We start from the raw sequence: 16,937 nt of genomic DNA on the forward strand, positions 1-16,937 counted from the left end.
AGTGCTGTCTTTGGTCATAGGTCCCGTGCTCTCAACTTTCAGGGCAGTACCTCCTCTTTGACACAAAACACTGTTCTGCCCACTAAATTGGTTTTCTGAAGCACTGAGAAAATATATTGCAGCTGTATAATAGTTCACATTATTGGCAAGTACCATACTGCTTAATGATAAATGAGCATTTTTTTTGCACCAGCAGGAGGGTGATAAATAGGACTAATACTGTAAAGGAAAATGTATTCTACAGATTGCAACGGAAATTAGGGAGATAATTAATGAATGTTACTCTCATTGCCTATCAGAATTAGTGCTGTTCTGGCCATTCATTTCTTAACAATTGGTTAAAATGTCAGCATTTCCCTCCTAAATGATAATTTTCGGGCTCTTATCCAGAATTCTAATCATATATATGTGAAGTCAGTGGCCTTGTTGAAAGGGATGCATGAGATACCTTGTTTACTGAATTTTCATTTCTCTTCAGTAGGTGTCTGTGCATTCTTGCCTATCCACTTGTGTGTGTTTAGCCAGAAAAAAGCTGCACAAGTCCCAGCATTTCCCAGTCAGCCAGAGGTGATTGGACCTTTTTCCCATGGAATGCCCAGAATTTTGCCCTAAGGGTGCAATCATATGGCCTCTCAACAGCATTTGGAAGGCCATGGGATTATTTGGAGTGCCCGCTTGGTGTTCCTGGCTGCCCACACTGCAAGGTCACAACACAGCCTTGGAGAGGGCAAAAAGAGGCATGACGTGCTGGAGGGGGCTGAGGCTGGAGCAGAGGTTTTCTCCGATTCCTGCTGGCACCACAGCCTCCTTCCCATGCTCTCCTTGGTGCTTCCAGCTGTCTAGATAAAATACGTGGCATGACGCATGGTGGGGACCGCCACTGCCACACCTATTCCATGCATGGGGTGCACATAAGCCTCCACGAGCAGAGTCTTATATGCAGTGAAGGTGTGAAGCTGTGGGTTGCACCCTAAGTAATCTAACAAATAAGATCTGGAGTATGTATTTCTTCCAATAGATGCAGATATGTGGAAAGAGCGGGAAGTCCGAATAAAAAAGGTATATTACAAGGCACTTTTCTTTCTACTGGTCCATGTGGATGTAGAATCAGCCTGTCGATTATACTATAAGCTTACAAGCCCAGCACATGTTTGGCAAAGCAGTAAGCGAAGGAACAGACTGTCAGAATTCCCGGCTGCTGTATAATAACTTTTCTTTCCTCTTTCCTCAAGAAAGGGCATACAGAAATGTCATCTCAGTTTGATTTCTGTTGTGCTCATCACTCACCTGTAGGTCAAGGCATCCTTTACATTCTACTCCCACATTAAAAATACAACATAATCCAGACCAAGTGTAATCACTTTTAAGCCCCATTTAGGATGGCTAGGAAACTACATTTGTGGAAATGTGTTTTGCAAGGTATTCCAAGTCCCACTTGTATCTGATATTCTGAGAGTCATGTTGAATTTCCTCACAGGAGAAGGAAAGTAAGTTATAAATTACGTTGAATTAAAACCATTAGAGAGTAGGCACTCCCAGATTCTGCCCCCCTTCCGCTTACTCCGTTAAATTGCAGTCTTGCTTTTTGACATTTTCCTATTCTTCAGCGAAGGTGAAAACGATTTTTTCTCCCTTTGATACTAGTGCTACGGAGTTAATATTGTATAGCTAAGTCCTTTACTGCCACCTTGAGGTCACAGCTGAGGTTGCACATTATACAATAGACATTCAAAACAGAGGAGAAACTTTTCAGCGTGAACCTGGGCTGCAAGACAATGAACAGTGATTTATAACATCGATTTGGTGACAGGTAAGGGAGCCGAAGACCCTCTTACTGAAATCCTTGCCATTCCTTCAGAATGAGCTTTGATAGTCAACTGATAAAAAGAGAACAGGAGAATTGGTAGCTGTTTCCACACCAAGTTAGACTGTCTAGTCCACTGCTCTTTTCTCTAAATAGTTCACAACCTTCCCATTCCATGACCTGATCCTTAGACTGAGTCAGTCCATGTATCTACCTAATCTAGCACTGGCATGGCTGTTCAGGATTTCACACAGAAGAGATTTCTGGAGATGCCAGAAATCGAAGCTCGGACCTTCTGCAGTATTACACCCACTGAGCTTCTACGTGGCTTGCCTTATTCTTTGTAAATAAGTCTTTTCAAAATTCTGAATAGCACTTGTGAGAGTATATGAATCCCATTACATAAGGCTAGACCTGTTATATTTTATTCTGTTCTATACACTTGCCTTTGTACCAGTTGTAAATGAAACTAACATCTGTTTGAGAGCAACTGAGCTTTGGTGATACCTTACCCTATCTTACCAAGCAGGTTTTACTTCTCAGCATTTTTTTTTTAAATTGAAAACTAGTTTTCCCAAAGTGTTGTTTTTTTCCATGCAGTGGGCAGGATCAAAGCAAAACATATTGAATGCCCAGAGTTGCATTTCATCTCTGGAGGGCAGCACCATCTGTCACACAAACGTCCTTTGAAATACAATTTCCCTTCATTTTGTACATCAATAAAGTGGCAGTGTTGATTCCTTCCCCATCATCTCATTTATTTTTTTTGGAAAGATACACTTACCTGACATAACAACAGAATTGTGCCATCGCCTGCTTCAGTATTTTAGAACTATGACTTAATTCACGTTTGCTGGAAGCTGTCTTATTCAAGTTTGTTAGGACACAGTCCTATACAGATCTCAAGTTCCAAACTCAGAGGATTATGGGCATCCTATGTAGGGTGGGTGGAACATAGAGGTGAAGGTCACCTCTGCACATCCCTCACTCTACAAAGCACTTAAATGTCCACTTTGGGCCATTTATATGCACCACTTTGGAGCAGGAGGAAAAGAGGCTGAAGGCCTGTCAGGATATGCTGTATTTTGGCAGCACGGTCTTTCTCCCCACCCTGCTCCTAGAACACCCTCTTCACTCCATCTCTAGGATCACTCTTAGACCTCCCAGAGGAAGCCGACATTGTTCTTTCCATGCTAGCTGTGGATGGGAATGAGATCCAGCACAGGACAGCAGCTATGAGGTCAGAGCAGTTTCCAACTTGGTACCTGGGAAGCCAAATAATTCAATAGCCATTCAGACAATTGTAGCAGCCACAGGATTGCACTGCCCATTATTCATTCTGCTATCCCATGTCAGATCCATTGCATACTTGTTCGCGAATGCTGTGGCTTCTTAGAGTGAGCTTTTTCATTCTTCTCACACTAATTAAGGGCAAAATGCTTCCTTCATGGGTTTGATGGGATAATTGGTAAATCCTACATGCTGCCTAGACTCTGAAATGTTAGTTTCATTTTGTTTATAGTAAATTAAAAACTATGTGGATTTTTAAAAAAGCCTTTGCATAAATCTTTGCCATGATGGGAGAATCACAGGATTTATCATTGCTCAAGACTGATCTCTAAACTTCATAAATAGATACAAAAGTCACACACTGTGAGGTCAATCTAGCCATTTCACTTCCATTAATACCAGGGGAATCAGGTGCTTGAACATCTATATGTTGATTAAAGGACACTTCACAAAGAGTACATTATGAAATGCAACACAAAATTTCATTTCACCACCAAGTGAGAAACCCATGGCTATAATCCCACATCCACCAAGGAATAAGTTTCACTGAACCCCATGAGACTTACTACTGATCTAGGGATCTGTGAGCAATCCATTTTATGCAGAAAAGATCTCAGATTTCCTCATTGCAGCAGTCCAGAGTCCAAGTTCCTGATAAGCAAAGCTTATCAGTGTTCATGGGACGCTTACCAGGAATCAAGCTCCAAGCAGCGCGATTTATCTGCGCCTGCCACCAGCAACAGAGAGTGGAGAAGAAGGTTGGCGCTCACTGCACCCATCTCTCACATCCTTTACCTGCTCCTGACAGGAAGGATTGCTGGTTATACAACTGGGGGTCCACAAGTGTTTGCTGACTTCCTCTTAGCTAGGCTTGCTTTGCAGGAGTGGGCCAAGCATGCGAAGTCTGCACATCCTGGAGGGGCAGATCCAAAAGGGCTCATCCCAACCCCATTCTGAGCACGTATATGCACTGGCCATCAAGTGTTTCCAGCAGCTTCTAAATTCATGCTTTCTTGAGTGACTGGAAGATATTATCACCATGTAGTTGCAGTGCTACTGTAAGCTTCAATATGTTTTATAAAAACTTAATTTTGAACACACCAAAAAAGGAAGTTTTCTTCTTTTTTCTCAACAGCATGGCTTGAAAAATACACATGAAAGGTGAAAAACACCAGTTTCTTGTCAATTTTGATGTTCCAAGCCTGTTGATATAAAGACTATAGTACAATATACTATGTAGTGCTACAGCACTCCTCCATCTTTACTTTCTATCCATCTTCTGCCTATCCTATGATATCCCTCTGGAAAACTGACTCAGATGATTTAAATAAAAGACAATGTTCCTTCACTAGAAAAATACATACAGGCCAGAAACCTATTTTAGTGTGTTCCGAAAAGTCTTTCACCAAGTAGTCATGGAAGAAGTGGTTTGGGTCCAATTTATTCAATCGATAATACTAGCGTCATTTCAAGCAAAGCTTGTCTGCTAAAGAGAAGCTTTGATAATCAAGCACTATGGCATATTTCCATCACAAGTAAGAACATTTTGTTAGACTGCAACTCAATACCAGCTCTGTGTGTTTTGAATTGAAGCAATTGTTCACTACAGAAATACCCAGACTACATTATGTCTCCATCTGAGAAATGAGACAGCAGGGCCACCATCCAGAAAACCATTATACAGGCATGGAAGAGATTCAACACACATGATTTAAGGAGAAGCTCTCTTTATTGGCACAGAAGTCCCCCTCCCTTGTTGCCATTTCCACAAGTAATATTGCACTGCCAACAGGTGGGGTTTTTTTGTAACAGCATAAGATGATAAGTCTTGCTTTCCACAGGCAAGCACTTCAACTCATCCCCACAAAATATTTACATTGCAGTATTATCATGCCGATCATTTAATATAAAAAGCATCCAGCCCAGTAATGGATAGTGTGGTATGAGTGAGCAAATAACAAGATATTATCTTGGCCAAAACAGATCTGCTAGGAGGTGCAGATCTTGTGGCATGGTAAGAGCTACAGTTTAAACACTGAACGCTTTTCCCCCTTACGAAAATCTAATGGTAAATTCACAGTTACTGTGAAGATCTTGAGTGGAGCCAAGATGAGAATGGCAGGTCTAGAAAGAGTGGCCTACTCTACTACAAGCACAGTATTCTTGGCATACATACACCCAAGTATATAAACCTCTCCTCCCATTTAGTACACACTTCCGCACAAAATTTTTGAAAGTGACAAATGACTGCTTGGGAGACTAGGATCAAAAATAGGGTTTCTTTAGGTTCTTCAGTAGATGTGCAGATATACACTGGGAGGGCTCGTGGATGAAGAGCTGGAAAAGGCACAGGCAGAGCAGGTAGGTGAAATTCCTGCTGGAGACACTGGAGAGTCACAGCTGTTCAGAGGAGACCAGACCAAGAGGAAAAGACGTTCCCCTTGGGATGAGAGTGCTTTCCATGCTCCTTCTGAAGCTCATCCCAGTGAAGACCTTGCATTTTACAGTCAGTTTATATTTTTCACCATCAATATATGTTGCAATATATGTTGATGTAGGGATACATGCCAGTATTTGGCAACAGGCCGGCTGTCATGAGCACCACAACCCACTGTGGTTTATTAAGTGGTTGGATTGTGGCACATGCCAGCAGACTTCTTGAATACTCACCCCCAGGAGACTAGGCTTTTGCCATGCCTTGACATCTTATCAAAACCCAGGTGGCGGCAGTTGCCTGAGGATGAAACAATGCTCAACCAAGCTGGCCTGTTGAAAGCTGTATAATCCTCAAGTAATCCCTACTGGTTGGGATCAGTGACCTGAGGAATCATGCCGCCACCAACCACCCCACCTATATGCCCAGGAATGGATATGCAAAATAGTCACAGACATTAACCAGAACCCATAATTCCAGCGTGGTGATGATGTGAAAATTAATGCCAAAGGAGATAACTCCCTTAGAAGGGGAAAAATCATATTCACTGCATATTGATATGCTGGTTCTCATTTATGAAATACTACAGGTTGAACAAGTTTCTTACACTGCAACCATGCATGTCTACTAGGAAGTAAGTGTCACAGAGTTTAAAGGACTCCATATATCTTCACAGCTACAAAGATGGGAGGAAGGACAGTTCTCTTGCCCAACAGAAGTCCCATTTTGGCAATCTCAGGAAGAGAGCAACAGGCAAGCAAGTTTGTATAGTCAATGAAATGTGATGTTTTCTAACAAGAACAGCCCCTCTTTCAGTGGGAAAAAGTACCTTTTACCAAAAAAGTTAACCCATGAAATTTCAGTTCCGGCACAATCACAACATACTGTTTTCATTACTTAATCCACGTAGGACAGCAGTTTCCTGAGATGCCAAATAAAAGCTTTTCTTTAGAGCAGAGGAGGACAAAAAGTAGATTTCCAGTGTTTTGGAGTTCAAGTCCCAGCATACCTGACCATTGCCTGAGCTAGCAAGGGATACTAGCAGATGGAAGATTCAAATCTGGATATCTATCTTTTGCTTATCCCTGTCTGAGACCATTTATACAATGCTAGGTGACGGACCACAAATGGTATGGACATTGTCTTAAGATAGGAAACCCATTATAATAGAAAATGCAAGACAACTAGGTGCTTTGAAAACACTACAGAATACTACTGTTGAACATGTCAGAGTAAATTTTGGAAGGAAATGCTAGCTACTTTAATGCACTGCTCAAAATAAGGCATTACGGCTATGATCTGTAGAAGTCAGGCTTTCTATAGAAAAATTGGACCAATTTGTCCTAGAATGCAAGAATACCTTTTGCTCTGGATTCTCCAATGAAGAAATAATTATGCCTTACATTATACACAATGCTTCCAAGAACTGATTTCTGTCTCATACTGATTAACAATCAGACTGTAGAAGCTCGTTGGCTACTAGCACAATATCCAGACAAATTTGGCTTTCACATGCTATCAACATTCTTCTGTAAAATAAACCCCCATAGATACATATACTTAAATAATTTTCCTACCAAACTTGCATTGTTAAAACACAGTGCAGTCAACTAGTTCCCCTTGGTAGCATGAAGTACATTTCAATATCATTCTACTCAATGTTTTTTCCCCCAATATATAAAATGTTTAACAGTCAGATGAAGTTTTAAAAATGGTGTATGTTTTCCAAGGCAGAAGTACAATGACAATTACATAAATAGAAAGGCAAGGAAAAAAATAAATATCTGTTTCAGTTTTAGAGAACTCCTGTAGTCTGTATTAATATTTGAACTCTCCTCATCTGGAAATAGGTTGACTTTAATATCCACGCTCTTGGGATTCTTAAAGCTAATTGCTGCAGCATAGCAACACAGAGGGAGACCAACCACTGTTACAAGCTAGTACTACAAGCAGTAACAAGGAGCTTTTTTTGATTACTAGGCAGTCCTTTAACTTATGTAGTCAGGAAAACAAACTTTCAGATAGTGTCTACTTCTTCTTCCAACCAAGATTAGTGCATTTTTAAAAGGTTAAAAAATACTTTTACATTTCAGCCGCACTTGATTCAAGTGTTGTTGTGGAGGTTTCAGAAGTCTGAAATTCAATATGTTGCCACCTGTGTAGCGAAGTGTACCACAATGGAATTTGTCCACAGGATAAATGTCACTTTCTATCCAGTAAAATTAGCTTACTCCAATTCGAGATGTCATCCATTCCAGGCCTTGACATAATCTGCAGGGTAGCAGGTAAGGAAAACCCAATAAATATTCATGTCATAAACCCATTAGTTACATGGCAAAGAACATTACCTATTTATCTTACCAATTTACAAAAAAACATAATTTTGAAATAAAGCTTTAAAAGCTAAATAAACTGAAACATATTGCTGAAAGGTTGTACTTGGTTAATTTTTGTTAAAGGTAACCATGTTTTTGCATATTGATAATAAGAAAACTTTATTTGGGGGGCTTTTCTGAAAGCCTTCTGGAAATATTTTGGAATATTTTTCTGAAAAGAGAGGAAAAAGAGAAGTGAAATATTTGTCCAAGGCAAATATTGGATGTAAGTCAGCATCCAATTTAATATGTGCATTTCCATCTATTCAACACGTTTTTAAAGTATGCCATGATGGTTCTATGTGCTGCATAGATTTCCTAATATTTTTTCCAGGAGACAATACAGCTGAAACAAAATATTTGATTAAGGGAGGAAAATAATAAAGCAAACTTCCAAGTTACTTGAATATTCTCCTCAATGCATTATTACAAAACAGCTTAGTAGAATATTTGCAATTATTTTAATGGGACAACTCAATAGTATATATATTTCCTTTTTTAAGAAAGTTCTGCAGGGGGGATGATGGCAATAAACCCCATAGTCAGGGACCATTTCTATTTTAAAGACTCTTGCTCATTACTAGAGCAGATGGTATTAACAACACAACCTAGAAATTAAGTAGCACTAACATAAGCAGGTTGTGTTTAGCATTGACAGAAAAACTAAGTCACCAATTTCTCTCTAGACGAACGTTTCATCTAATATTAATACCTACCCTTCTCCTGTTAGTGCACAACAGGACTGAATGTGCCATGGATGATCCTTTATGGAACTAAGGGTGAGGGACTTGGAAATTTCAGCTGCAGTCATGCAACCTTTCATATCTTGCTTGTTTGCAAAGATGAGAACTGCAGCTTTCCGCAAATCCTGTCAATGATGTATATTTAGCAAGTCTGTATCATTAGGGTCTTAGCAACAGTTAATTCATTCTCTCTCCCTCCCCGCCCCGCATACACCATCAATAATATAGTTGTTTACATTTATATATGGCTGTATTTACTGAAAAGAGTCCATTTCAGCTGTTAGAGAAAATAATTCTATTACCCCAAACATTGTCTGGGAGCCTATAGGATAGCTTGGATTCCCACAGTGTTCCAACTGTACAGCTGGGACTTGGAGCTCCAATTCCCCCCTCCTGCAGCCAGCAAGGAAAGACACTAACTGGCTGTGCTCTGAGGTTGAAAAATGACCTTGCACAAGGGTTGCAGAGGCATTTTGTGGAAGGGAGCAAAGAGGGGTATATGCCCGACCGCCCTTTGAGATCTGCGGGAGAGTCCCTTCTCCGGGAACCCTCCATGAAAGAAATTAGGAGAGTAAGTACTCGGAGGAGGGCTTTCTCTGGGGTGGCGCCCAACCTATGGAATTCACTCCCCAAAGAGGTCCGCCTGGCACCGTCGTTACTGGTTTTTCGGCGCCAGGTAAAGACCTTTTTATTTAAACATCATTTTAATTGTTAAAACATATGATCTGGCCAGGGCAACTTCTTCTTCCTTCTCTTTTCTCCTCCTATATTATTTATTTACCTATTTTATACTGATAATTTTAATTTTATATTATTATGTTTGTAACTCAGTGTATTTTTTGTATTTTTGTATTTAATGGTAATTTATTATGTTCTATTGTATTTCAATGTATTTTATTGTGTTGTAAGCCGCCCCAAGGCTTTGGCAAGGGGTGGCATAGAAATGTTATAAATAATAATAATAATAATAATAATAATAATAATAATAATAATAATATCCTGGAACTACTCTAGCTTCCTTCTCTCCCCATATGAAACATTGCTCTTGGCTGGCTGGAAATGTCCATCTAGAGAAAATGCATAGCCAAATTAATGAGTGAAGACAGTCTGTCAGTCTTCCCACTCTGCACTACAGGAGTGTAAGCCACTGAGTCCAGAAGCTCATATTCATCCTGATAGGAGTACATCCTAAATGTGTTTAGACTGTTGTAGCTCTAACTCTGCCAACTGCGTAAGCGTTGCATTTTAGTTCCCCTGTGCCCTCCCTTCTGAAGCATCAGTTTCCATCACCACCCTTTAACTCTTTTCAAGGTTAGAACATGAAAGACTACAATTTAACTAAGATTTGTGATCATAATTCATTTGAACATACATAGACATAGAAAACGCAAACAATCTTATGGCTACACTGTGTAAGTTCAGACAGAAAAAACTCCAATAGCTCCCGACCATACCCACCCAGCCATGCTCAGGAATGCTGGGAACTGTAGGACTTTTCTTCCTGTCTAAATATGCATAGGATTGTGCCCTGAAGCTGCTACTCTGCATGCAATTTACAAAATGAGATTGTTGCATGAGCAAAACACTTTCCAGTTGCATTTCCAGAAGATAGCTCCTCCATCCTAATTTCTGATGAAGGAGCATAATCCAATGTACCTCATGTGCCAACATTCTGTAGAGTTCTTCTCTGGTGAGGGTCAGTCTCTCTCGATCAATGCTGTCAACTACAAGGATAATAAACTGTGGAAAGGAGAAAGGTTGGACCAGGAGCTAAAAAGACATGTTTCTATGTCAGCAGGGTCAAGCAAAATGATACAATTTACATGTTAGTCTGTTGCAGCAAAAACAAAGCAGTTCAGCTAACTCAAGACTCTTTCTGGTGCCTTTATAAAATGTTCCCGTTAAACAAAATGCTTCTGCTTAACACTCCTGAAATCTTACTCTTTACTGAGGCAGTGGGGGAAGGAAATTTGGGGAAACAAAATCACAAGAGCAGCATCTACACACTGCCGCTTTCCACACAAGTACCTAGGGGGAATGCCTCCCTCCAGATCCCCACTATTCAAGTTTATTAGAAATCAGTATCAAGAGTACATTCTTATGGTGCAGCAAAAGGAGAGGTTGGTTTTCAAGACCTGTAAAAAGCTTTCAGAAGCTTCAGGACAATGCCTCTGCTTTTGCTTTCTCTTCATCAGTTTTTCCCTCTTAAGTACTCTGGCCACATTGGCCAAAGCAGCAATGTGGTTCCAGTTTATCCTTGAGAGAAGAGCCTACTGCAATTGTCAATACACATTTGTCAGTTCAGCCATGACCCCTTGAGCAATCTGGATTGGGGAGCACATCAACCTACCTCAGTATTTGAATAATAGGTATTCCAGGACGACCGTAAAGATTCCTGCCCTCCAATATCCCACATGAGGAAATGAGTGTTCTTTACTACAATTTCTTCAACGTTACTTCCTATAGTGGGAGAAGTGTGAACCACCTCATTCATTAGGCTATAGAAAAAGGAAAAGTGATATGTTTAGCAACATCTGGAAGGTAGCTACCATCAGTTCTATGCAGTGTTTTATAGAATTGCACCTGCCTTCTTGATTAAAATTAGAGCATCCAGTAAGCCCGTACAAGAAAGAACACTGTTTTTTAACTATTAAAAAGTTTTTGTCTGGTATTCACAAAGTTCTTCATATGATCACAGATACGGATTTTTAACTGTTCAAGAGAGTCCATATAAGCTGGAACACAAATACAATCAACTAAAAGCACCTGAAGACATCTAGCAACCTAAGATGTCATAAGAAACTTAGAGTTTTGCTTTTTATCCAGCATGGCTCTATCTAGTTGAGCATCCTGTTCATATACAGTGGCCAGTGAACTGCCTGTAAGAATGCCGTAAGTAGAATGAGAGGAAAATAGCACAGCTCTGCTCATGTTCCCTAGCAACTGGTACATGGAGACAAGCTGCTGATACTGGAGGTACTATATAGCCATCAAGACTAATAGCCATTGATAGTCTCACCCTCCATTAATTCCTATGATCCCCTATAAAGGTAAAGGTTTCCCCTTGACATTAAGTCCAGTCATGCCTGACTCTAGGGGGCGGTGCTCATCTCCGTTTCCTAGCTGAGGGAGCCATCATTTGTCTGCAGACAGACTCCGTGGTCATGTGGCCAGCATGACTAAACACCGAAGTGCACGGAATAAAGAGATCCAAATTGGTGGCCATCACTCTATCTTGTGATGGTGAATTCCTTAGTCCATTTAAGAAAGACACCAATGAAATTATGGAATCCTGTCCTAAGAACACAAGAGGAATCATGCTCAGACCAATTGACCATAGTCCTGCATTTTGTTCACACAGTGGCAAAACAGCTCTCCACAGGATTTCACAAGCAGGATATGAGTGTGACTGCACCTTCCTGCCCAAGTTCCCCAACAACTGGTGAATATCGGCACACTGCTGCTGATACTGGAGGTAGCAAGTACCCATCAAAACTAATAGCCACTAATAGCCTTCCCTTCCACAAATTTTCCTATCCTCTTTTAAATCCATCCAAATTGGTGTCCATCACTGCATCAATATGGATGGTTTTAAAAGAGGATTGGACATTAACTTATCACATATCCCTTAAATTAGATAATCTAACACATTACAAATGTGACAGATTTAGAACCATTCAAAACAAACAAGTACTGTTCCACCAAATTAATCCTTCTAGTTTGTGTTTCTTTGTCTTGTAGAAAGCAAGTTCTTCAATCAATTTCCTGCCTATAACTTACACATACAGCTTCTGACAGTTATAAATGCCACTGCAACACACTGAAGTAATCCTCTCAAGGAATATTGTGTGTGTCAGCATTATACCCGAAGCAAGTAGGTAATGCAGGATACTATCAATGATTTGCTCATAAATACACAGGACTAGAGGAAGTATGAAGAAAACTTCAACTGAAAGCTTTCTTTCATATGGTCAAGTCTGAAAACACAATTTCAAACTTTCAGGCTATGAGAATACTGAAAAATTGACTCTAGGGAATTAAAAATATGCTCCAGTTCTTGACAGATTGTCCTTATTCTCCTTTTATTTGTAAATCCTGTCCCATGCATTCCATTATAATGAGCTTTAAAGCCTAATGAATAAGGGTTAAAATACTTACAACTGGTACAGAATGGTTGTCTTTCCAGCATTGTCAAGTCCCACAATTATCACTTTGTGCTCTACAATATATAAAGGTGAACAATTGTGAGCCATAGTAAATGTGCACTTATTAGTAACCTGCAAATCCAATATTTTTTTTTTCTTAGTGGAGTAGCTGAACCAACAGAGAAATATCCAAACTTTCCCCTTAAACTATTGGATAAGACAGCTCATCTAACCCATTTCCTCTCCAAAGTTTTTCTAGTCCACCATAAACTCCTTGCTACTTCTAATTTTCTGAGAATGTCCTTGCCCCAAAGGCTAGAAGAAACATTCAGTCTACAAAAAGAGAACAGGGATACATTTTAAAGCTGCTATTAAGCTATTTCCCAACGTTAACAAAGCAAAACCTAATTCCTTTGAAGCATATCTGCTTACTATCAACAAGACAAACAGACTGTGGGGCCCAGCTCCTTGAAATTTCACCTAACTTCATGTCAGAGGGCTCATGTCAGGGGCTCTCAATCAGTTTAAAATCCTCCCTTGCTCAAACTCTTTCAAACTATTATCAATGCAATACATCAACCAATCACTACCATCAATCCTTCCATTTCACCTTTCCCAGAACACAACTAGAATTTTCACTACCTTGAAACTTTTGCACAATGAAAAATATTAGATTTGCCAATACATCGGGGCTTAGCCTCACATTAGATGTACATATGGAGGTTGCTGAATCCTTCTATGTGCAGGAAAATCCAAGCAACAGCTCTTATGTGAGAAAACAACTAATGCAACAGAATTCCTACACAAATGTCATTAAGCTGGTGCAGATGAGTTTATCCATAAAGTCCAACATGTGAATGAGTCTGGTTTGAAAGTTGCTACATGGAGCAGTTGCCACGTGGAAGTATCTTTGAAGTATTTAACTCAGGAACCTAACATGAGAATCATCACTAAGATATTCATCGAAATGGTATCTGCTTAGATGAATACTTTGTGCAGTAATTTCAAGATAATGGAATTTACTGCACATGTGTCATAAAAAGTTTAATTTCATTAAAAGGAATTCACTAATTTTTCATTCATAGCTATGCATGGCAATTCCCCCAATCCCCTAACTGTACAAGAAAGTATAAGGGCAGTACAGAAATTAAGTGATACAACTGAGGCTCACATCAGAACAGCTGAAGGCTTCACTGGTATACTGATCTGGATTAGAGGAATTAGACTAAAGGAAAATGAAAGGACCCCTTCAAGGCAGGTACTATGTTGCCTTGCTTGCTATGTTTTGAAATAGATACATACAGCAACATGCAGTAATTTATGGAAAATACTGTCATATTTGTTTTGCAAACATTCTTTTTAAAATCCAAAAAAATCATGTTGGGGCTACAAATTTGACTGAAGAGCAAAAAAACACTGATTTGTTAAACAAATCTGTGCAAAATGCAGAATGTTTGTGTTCAGAATATTTTTCCAAATGCAGCACATATACATATACATAACACTCGTTCTACTAATTGCAAGCAGATATTAGATACACACAGATGCTAAGAAAAAGAATAGTGTTTCCAAATTAGGTATGAAAACATTTCAACAAGATCCCAGTATTTCCTGTAAACCATTTTATTCCAAGCAGAGTAATTTCCTCAGTTTGAACCCGCCCACTCACTGCAGCCTTCGGATCCCCTCTGAGTAACAGGTCCATTGCAAGTTTAACTTAGAAAAGTTGTGGGCAAGCAGCAGCCCTTAATCCCAGGCTAAAGGACTTCCGAATCTTCCTACATTTCATTCTTCTCATTTTTTACTCCTTCCCATCCTCTTACACTTTCAGCAGGCTCACAATCAGCCCTAGCTCCGTTTGTTAAACACCTCTAACAAAGAGCCTCAAAGTCCCACCAGCAGCAAGCGACCTTGCTTGCCCTAATACACCAATTTAACTCCCTCAACTTTTAACCGTCTCTACCTCTCTCCTCCCCTGCTGTAGCCCCTGAGGGACTCCACCACCCATCATCAAAAAAACGACTCACCACACACACAAAAACCACTCCTGCCAGCCTAGGGATCCTTCAGCTACAGAACTTTTCGGGAAAACCAGTTGCTCGCTAGTCTCTTTCAGCCTAGCCTACCTCACAGGGGTGGCGAACCATGCCATAGCCTCCTCTTAAAGAAGGAAACCGTAATGAATGACTACGGACAGATAAGTACTACACCTGCCCAGCCTTTCGACTCAGCACGAGCCCTGCTTGTGCCCTCTTCTTTTCGTAGGAGCCGAGCAGTACCTTCCATCCCCGATTCTTCCTCCATCCACCAGATTCACCATCCCTTCCGCCAGCAACCCGAGCGAAGCCCCCAACGGATCCTTCCCACACAAACGGCTGAGCAGTCCTCACCGACCAGCGGGAGACGGACAGTGGCGGCAGCGCTACCACCACCACGACAACCGCAGCGCTGCCTCCGTCCTTCCCCTTCCACTTACCCTGGTTACAGAAGAAACTCCACAGCTTGGCAAATATGAGACCCATCCCGAACCGAGCAGCAGCGAAACCCCGACTACCGCTCCTTCTTTCTCTGCTTTCTTACCCACCGCGGCGGACGAAGTGGGCGGAACCGAAACCGGCCCGACTCCACCTCCGGCAGCGACCGCCGCTTTCAGCCACACAGGCAGCGAGCAGGGCCCTGCCCATCCTTCCTTCCGCCCTTCCTCTCCAGGCACCTCACGTCACGACGTCCGGCGTATGAGGGAGGCACGTTCCGTGACGAACCCTGACGCAACGGGGTGACGCAAGGCCGAAACCCCAAATGGGCGTGTCCCTTTCTATTAGAGACGGAAAAGTTACGCGAAGGTCTCGCTTCCGGTTTCTACAGGGGGCGCCGCCATATGCGGGGCAGGTACATGGAGCTGTAGACGGCGAGAAGCTTTTCTCGGACGGAAGTGTTGTGTTTGCATTGAAAACTGCGACCCCTTGCCCACGCTGAGTGTGGGAAACAAATAAAGGCCTGAATGGTAGGGTCTTTTTTTTCTCTTGCCAAGAGTGACTGAGGGTGTGCAGTAGTCAAAGAGCATTTTCCTTTTTAGATGACACCATTCCGCCGCAGTCTCCTGGACAATAAGTTTCTCCCATTCAATAAGATGATAGTAATAATAGTAGTGTTTCACAATGAGTGCAATTCTCATCAGGGTTTTCCCTAAAGTTGGTTATCCATTCAAACTTTTAATGCAAAGTATGTAGGAGTATCACACTAAAGATGCCAAAGGTACCCCCACCCCTGGGTGGGGATAGTGCGAATTGCTCTCCCACACATCTGGACGGCTCTAGGTTTGTGAAGACTGTACAAAAATGTCACAACATTTGGAACGATTTACTGGATTCTCCAGAATTTTTCTTGAGACTGAATGAAGTCTGAAGAGTTCTGAAGGGCTGGAAAACATACTCCAAATTCTGTGACATTTATAATTAAGGTGTGATTCTGTGCAGCAGAGGTGGCAAAACACATCCCTTCCTGGGCAGCCTTGTCTTGCTGAAAACCTGGCAGGAGAATATGGCACTGGGTTGGCTGAAGCTCGAGGTGGCAGTAGCTACTCCAGGCTCACACCCATTTTCAGAGATAACACACCCAGCCAAGTTGATCATAGAAGGACCCAAGTTCACTCAGGAGGGAGGACTGGGAAAACTTTTCCCTGACCTCCCCCCACCCCCAGCCATTGCTGCCACGCAATGGGTTCAACATTGGGCTAGCTGAATAGAGAGCAGCTGACTCAATGTAGGGCAGCTTTCTCTGTTCCAGGCATGGAGCTGGGGAGGCTGCCACCTTGTCTTCTGCCTGTGGGCTTGTGCCACCACCAGTGTATCTTTAGCAAAAGGTGGCCTTCCTGAGTCAATGAATGAGTGCTGACGTTAACCAGCAATGTGAGAGAAGCGCATTGCCACAGGACCAGCTGCGTTATCCGGAAGGCAAGGGATTGCTCGGGCCAGCGAGTACCTCTGAGCACTGCAAGAGCGCGTTTCCTTTCCCCATTAAAAACACTGTAAAAAGAGAAGGGCTACTTTCATCTCTTTTTACACCGGCCAGGCATCCCGACGTGCGGCTCTGCTGCAAGATTCCGAGAAGGCAGTCGGGGCGGGCAGGGAAGCGTGGCCGCGCTGT

The 16,937-nt window shown here is 41.6% G+C and overlaps 1 protein-coding gene across 4 annotated transcripts; it reads right to left on the minus strand.

Annotated features, from left to right (window-relative positions):
• Nucleotides 1–4,804: 4,804 nt before the first annotated feature.
• Nucleotides 4,805–15,441, minus strand: ARL5B (ADP ribosylation factor like GTPase 5B). 4 transcript variants are annotated; one of them, XM_044425158.1, is made up of 6 exons: nt 15,268–15,441; nt 12,805–12,865; nt 10,997–11,144; nt 10,303–10,386; nt 8,620–8,771; nt 4,805–7,799 (listed from the first exon to the last, which is right to left on the minus strand). In XM_044425158.1, the coding sequence occupies exons 1-6, from the start codon at nt 15,311–15,313 to the stop codon at nt 7,751–7,753; spliced, it is 540 nt and encodes a 179-aa protein (XP_044281093.1). In that variant the 5' UTR covers nt 15,314–15,441; the 3' UTR covers nt 4,805–7,750. The 4 variants fall into 4 exon arrangements, with proteins under 4 accessions (XP_044281093.1, XP_044281092.1, XP_044281091.1 ...); XM_044425157.1 differs by having other exon boundaries at nt 10,303–10,416; XM_044425156.1 differs by lacking the exons at nt 4,805–7,799; nt 8,620–8,771 and having other exon boundaries at nt 9,558–10,386.
• Nucleotides 15,442–16,937: the final 1,496 nt, after the last annotated feature.

The sequence above is a fragment of the Varanus komodoensis genome, unplaced genomic scaffold (genome assembly GCF_004798865.1).
Source record: "Varanus komodoensis strain SLA01 unplaced genomic scaffold, ASM479886v1 scaffold15, whole genome shotgun sequence".
In the NCBI taxonomy this organism is placed as follows: domain Eukaryota; kingdom Metazoa; phylum Chordata; class Lepidosauria; order Squamata; family Varanidae; genus Varanus; species Varanus komodoensis.